Source organism: Neophocaena asiaeorientalis, unplaced genomic scaffold, assembly GCF_003031525.2.
Source record: "Neophocaena asiaeorientalis asiaeorientalis breed wild unplaced genomic scaffold, Neophocaena_asiaeorientalis_V1.1 scaffold91, whole genome shotgun sequence".
Lineage (NCBI taxonomy): Eukaryota > Metazoa > Chordata > Mammalia > Artiodactyla > Phocoenidae > Neophocaena > Neophocaena asiaeorientalis.
The window spans coordinates 14,840,385-14,846,384 of NW_020173198.1; the positions used below are offsets into that span (position 1 = coordinate 14,840,385).

Consider the following 6,000-nt stretch of genomic DNA (forward strand, 5'->3'; position numbering starts at 1 on the left):
GTGCAAAGCGACACCTGGCTTTGAGCTTGAAGGCCCGGCTACCTGCTCCTCAGCCCGCTGCTGGCCTGGAAAGTCTTCACCCCAGAAGCGGGTGCCGTATGGCCAGGGTCCTGCCCTACCTGGGCTGGGTGGGGTCCAGGTCCTGGGTGAGGGGTTGGGGAAGCTCTCCTGACCCCTCCTCCACCTGCCCCTGCATCTTAGATGCTCAGGTTGGGCTCCAGCAGCCCTGGTGCAGAGGCTCTGATCACCCATTTGTCCACCCCAGGGAGGCTTACACACAACCGAGCTTTAAGGGGAGGGACCAGATGTTGTCCCAGGGGACTTACTGCTCTGGGACACACTCCCTGCCTCCCCATCCACCAACTGTGCCACCAAGGGGTGTAGACAGAGAACGTGGATGAGGCGTGTTTGGCTCAAGAGTCCCGGGCAGTGTATGTGTATGTGTGTGTGTGTGGCATGTGTGTGTACTATGTGTGTGTATGTGTGCACGTGTGTTGGGAACTGAGCGGACAACAGCACTCAAGCTGTCTGCCTTCTGCAGCAGCTGAATTGCCCCGTCCACGCATTACGTTTTTTGTCCCTCCATCCCCTCCCTTTACCACCTCTGGATCTTTCTCCTCTACCTCCCGCAGGTGGCCCCTCTTCTCCTGACCCTCTCTGAGCATGCAGGTCCCTTCCATGTCCATTCCTCCATTCCTCAGAATGAAAGTCCCTTTAGATTTGCATTTAAATTAGTTAAAATGAACTAAAATTTAAAATTCAGGTCCTGATTCACACAAACTGCATATCAAGTGGTCAGGAGCCACGTGTGGCTGGGGGCACGGAACAGAATATTTCCATCGCTGGACAGCACTGCTCAAGAGAACCCCCAGGAAAGAAGGGTCTCCAGGCTGCTTCTGTCGCCTCTCTCTAGCTCAGGCTTGTCATGGGGATGCTCATCCTTGGAATATCAACCCAAGTCCTCCCAGCAGCGTGTCCTCCAGTCCTGAGCACAGTTTCACTGTCCCTCCCCACCACCCCCAAGGTGGGTCCTAGGGCACAGCCCCCAAACCAACCCACCGTCACAGCTCACCAGGTATATTCCTGTCTTAGGGCTGCTGTGACCAGTTACCAGAAACTGGGTGGCTTACAACAACAGAAATTTATTCTTTCAAACTTGCGGAGGCCAAGCATCTGAAATCAGGGGATCAGCAGAGTTGGTTCTCTCTGGGGCCTCTAAGACAGCATCCTTTCCCGGCCCCTCTCCTGGCTTCTGGTGGTGGCTGGCGGTCCTTGGCTTGTAGCTGCATCACTGCATCTGCCTCCGTCTTCACACGGCCTTCTTCCCTGTGTGTCTCTGCGTCTCAAATCTCCCCCTCCTTTCTCTTACAAGACAAATCGTTGGATTTAGGGCCCATCCTAAATCGAGGATGATTTCTTCTCAAGATCCTTAACTCAGTTACATCTACAAAAACCCCTTCTTCCAAAGAGCATCACATTCACAGGTACTGGGGTTCAGACTTGGACATATCTTTTGGGGGACACTATTCAACCCACTCAATCTGGATATTGAAATAACCCTAGTCTCTCTCCCACCTCCACTCTTATCCCTGTCCAATCTAATCTTTACCCAGCAGCCTGGAGGTTATCCCAAATCTGAATCAGCACATCATTCCCCATTTCAGCGCCCACCGCCTCACCAGCGCCTTCCCATTGCCCTGAGAACAAATCCAGACCAATCGATTTTGCATGTGCTCCTCTCTGTAGAACCACACTGTCCAATTCAGTAGCCACCAGCTGGGTGTGGCTCTTCCATTTACATTTAAATGATTTAAAATGAAAAACGATGAAAAATCCAGCTCCTCAGTTGATCTTGCCGCCTTGCAATTACTCGTGAGCTCCGCGTGGCTAGTGGCCGCCGGATCCAGCAGTGCGGATATAGAACATGACCAGCATCGCACAGAGTTCTCTAGATCAGCGGCTGTAGAGTGCTTCCCTCTTGATCTTTACACAGCCAGCTCATTCGCTCAAACGTTCCCTCCTCAGAAAGGGGAAGGTCCCACAGAAGCAGAGCTTCAGGAGAGGGGAGCCCCGCTTCAGCCTGATCCCACGGGGAACTCTGGAGAGTGAATTACACCACGGAGCTGGTTCCACCCTGAGGCAGGGGATGGCCTTTTGTACCCACTGCCCTTGGTGAGCCATTGGCTTCCCTGGAGACGTGTGGACCTAGGAGCCATCAACAGCCAACACTCCCGGCAGCTGGGGCACAGGTGGGACCTGAGATGGATGCCAAGAGCAGACATCACACCTGACCATCTTAGTTACACAAGGCTGGCCCTGTTATCTGGGTTTTTAAAAAAACTGTGATAAAATACGTACAACATAAAGTAACATACCATTAGTGACACCTAGTACATTTACAATGTGCAGCTAGCTCCAGAACATTCTCATTCATTTGACCCAAAAGGAAGTCCTATCCTCATTAGCAGTCACTCCCTATCCCTCTCCCTTCAGCCCCTGGCAACCCCTAGTCTACTACCTCTTTTTATGGATTTGCCTATTCTGATCATTTCATATAAATGGGATCGGACAATATATAAGCTTTGGTGTCGGTATCTTTCACTCAGCCTCATGTCTTCAAGGTCCATCCATGTCGTAGCACGTAGCGCTGCTCCATTCCTTTTCATTACATCTCAACAATACCCTAGTGTGGGGATAGACCATATCTTGTGTATCCATTCATCTGTCGATGGACATTTGGGCTGTGTCTACCTGTTGACTCTTGTTATTAGTGCCCCACGAGTATCTGTGCAAGTATTTGAGTGTTTTTAGTTCTTGTGGGTACATACCCAGGAGTGGAATTGCTGGGTCCTTTGGCGAGTCTGTGTTTAACTGAGGAACTGCCAGATTGTTTTTCTGAACATCCCATCTACTTCTCCCTTTGCACTCATCGCCCTCAGCAACTCTGCTGCGTGTTCACCTGTCTGCTTGCTCCCCCTCTGTCTTCTCTGCCAGCCGAGCCCCTCCCACCTGGCTCCTGGCATGAGGGAGACCTGTGCTGCCCGGCTGGCTGAACCGTACCTTCCCCTCTGCTCTCTCCCCAGGCTCGTGAACGAGGTGTTCACCATCAACGACACCGTGCAGACCCTCAAGCTGAGGCTGCGGGAGACGCAGGACACACAGCAGCTGCTGGTCATGACCAAGTGCCGACTGGAGCACGAGCTGGCCATGAAGGCCAACACCCTGTGCATTGACAAGAAGTGCATGGGCATGAGGAAGACCTTCCCCAGCACCCCCTGCCTGGGAATCTGCCCCTGAGCCGCCGCTGCCCCTGGCGCCCCTGGTGCCCTGCTCCATGCACGTTCCTTACACAGCATAGAATTTGCAAAGTCAGAAAAACAAAATAAAAGTGTCATTTTCTTCCTTTCCTCCTATCATGGGGAAAAAACAAATATATATATATATATATAAAGAGCTAAAATAAATGTGCCATACCAGAGATCCTGGAGCTCGTTCCTTGCTGCAGAACCAGCTTTCTGGCTGATCCCAGGAGGAGACAGACTGTGACCCCCCTCTTGGTGACGGAGCATTGTAAGGTTGTCAGCCTTGCCAGGAATGGAAGAGGCCACCCTTTCTAAACCTGTTTGTCCATTTAGGAGCACAGTATAGACCATGGTGTCCAAAGATTGGACATCGGAGCTGAGAGTCCAGAGACCAGCTGTCACTCAGGAGCCGAGTGGCCTTGAACAAGCTCCCAGACTGAGCCTGTTCTATAAAACGAGGTCAGTCTGAGGTGGAAGTAACTGTCAGCCATGGAGGGCAGTGCAGAAAAAATAGGATTTGGAGTCAAAAGTCCTGGGTTTGGATCCTGGCCTTGCTAGACATTTTTAGAAATTGCAGTGGGAGAAGGGGGCAGCAAAATTCATTCCGTGTTGGGGCAGGAGGAAGCAGGTCAGGGTTGAGGGAAAGCTCTGTGAAGAAGGGACATTGCTTCAGAAAGTTAAAGACCATACGACCCAGCAATTCTACTCCTGGTTATACAACCAAGAGCATTGAAAACAGATAAATACTTGTCCACGAAAGTTCATAGCAACTCTAATCACAATAGTTACAAGGTAGAAACAACCCAAATGTCCATCAGTGGGTTCACAGATAAACAAAATGTGGTCTACCCACACAATAGAATATTATTCAGACATTAAAAGTGAACAAAGCACTGATACCTGCTACAACCCGGATAAACCCTGAAGACATCATACTCAGTGAAAGAAACCAGACACAAAAGGCCACATATTGTATGATTCCATTGATATGAAATGCCCAGAATATGCACCTCCATAGAAATAGCAGATGGATGGTTGCCAGGGAGAGGGGATTGAAGCGACTGCTTAGCGGGTACAGAGTTTTATTTTGAGGTGGCGAGAACGTTTGGGACTAGGTAGATGTGGCTGGACAACATTGTCAATGGGCTAAATGCCATAGAATGGTTCGCTTTAGGTGGTTAACTTTATGTTACGCGAAATTCATCTCAAACAACAGAAAAAAGAACTTACTATCGGAGCTGAGTCCTGAATGATGAGAAGGTTGAGGCAGAAAAGGGCAGTATTTCTGGTGAGAGGAATGGCATGGGTTAAGGCAGAAAGTTGCGCCCTGGATGGAGAGGCCCTTGGAGAGGCTGTGAATCATCTAGAAGGACTGGATGAGGCCAGGTCGTGAAGGACAAATAACTTTGACTTTTTCCTGGTTCATTAGTCACATCGGTGCTTCCCAACCCTTTAAAAGCATGTGCGGATCACCTGGCGATCCTGTTAAAATGAAGATTCTAAGTCAGTAGGTCTCGGGTGGAGCCTGAGATTCTGAACTTCTAACAAGCTCCCTGACGATGCTGATAGTCTAGGGACCAGACTCTGAGTAGCAAATAACACCTCCACAATTTTTGCCGTGACCAAGTACAGGCATCTCTTGTTTTATTACACTTGCTTTACTGTGGTTCGCCGATAATACGTTTTCTATAAATTGAGGGTTTGTGGCCACCCTGCATTGAGCAAGTCTCTTGGTGCCGTTCTTCCAATAACATTTGCTCACTTTGCGTCTCTGTGTCACACCGTAGTAATTCTCACAATACTTCAAACTTGTCCATCATTATTATATTTGTTACGGTGGCCTGTGACCGGTGATCTTTGACGTTACTACTACGACTTGCTGAAGGCTTAGATGATGGTTAGCATTTTTTAGCAATAAGGTGTTTTAAAAATAAGGTATATACTTTTTAAAAGACATAGCACTCACACACTTAATAAACTAGAGTATAATGTGAACATAACTTTGATATGCACTGGGAAACCAAAAAAATTCATATGACTCGCGTTATTGCGATATTGGCTTTATAGCAATCGTCTGGAACTGAACCCATGGCATCTCCGAGGTATGTCTGTAACCATCTTTACTATTATTCACTCAATCTTTTAGATTGTTGCACTTTAAAAAAAGACAAATTTATTTTAAAAGGCAGATTTATAGCATGACTGCAAACAGGAAAACTGCTCTGCCAGGAGTTGAAAAAACAAAATACTGCTTAATGGTGTCTGTTTAGGTAATATTGTCTGCCCGAGGTAATATTGTCTGAAGTCTTCTTTGGTTCAAAAGGGAGATCAGAGAGTCTTAAAGAGGTGTTAAAGGCTACTTAGCATCCAATAGAAACTCTGTGCTTGAGGAAATTTCGCTTGAAAGAGGATAGAAGAGTCAGTTTTCCTACAAATGAGTGGCAATGCTATTGGGTGACTTGAATGCATTGCACCCAAGGAGTCATGCCCATGGGCAGTAGGGAGCCCATAGGAACTTTAAAGCGGGGACGTGAAAATTACCAGGTTAGTGTTTCAGAAATAATTCCTCACGAGGAGCAGAGGGATGCTGGAGGGAGGTGGGGAGACCAAGCTGTTAGAATTTCAGGCACAAGAGGCAGAGGTTCTGGATCAGGACAGGTGCGTGAGGAGCACTCATGTGGTTGAGGCCCACATCCTT

At 48.5% G+C, this 6,000-nt stretch overlaps 1 protein-coding gene across 1 annotated transcript in view; it reads left to right on the forward strand.

The window, feature by feature from the left end:
- The window catches only part of TEKT5 (tektin 5), a 38,213-nt gene extending 34,735 nt beyond the window's left edge, over positions 1-3,478 (forward strand). Inside the window, exon 7 of the mRNA XM_024744676.1 lies at positions 3,084-3,478. Coding sequence (XP_024600444.1) covers positions 3,084-3,297 — 214 coding nt within the window. The 3' untranslated portion in view covers positions 3,298-3,478. The remainder of the gene's footprint in view (positions 1-3,083) is intronic.
- The last annotated feature ends 2,522 nt before the right edge of the window (positions 3,479-6,000 follow it).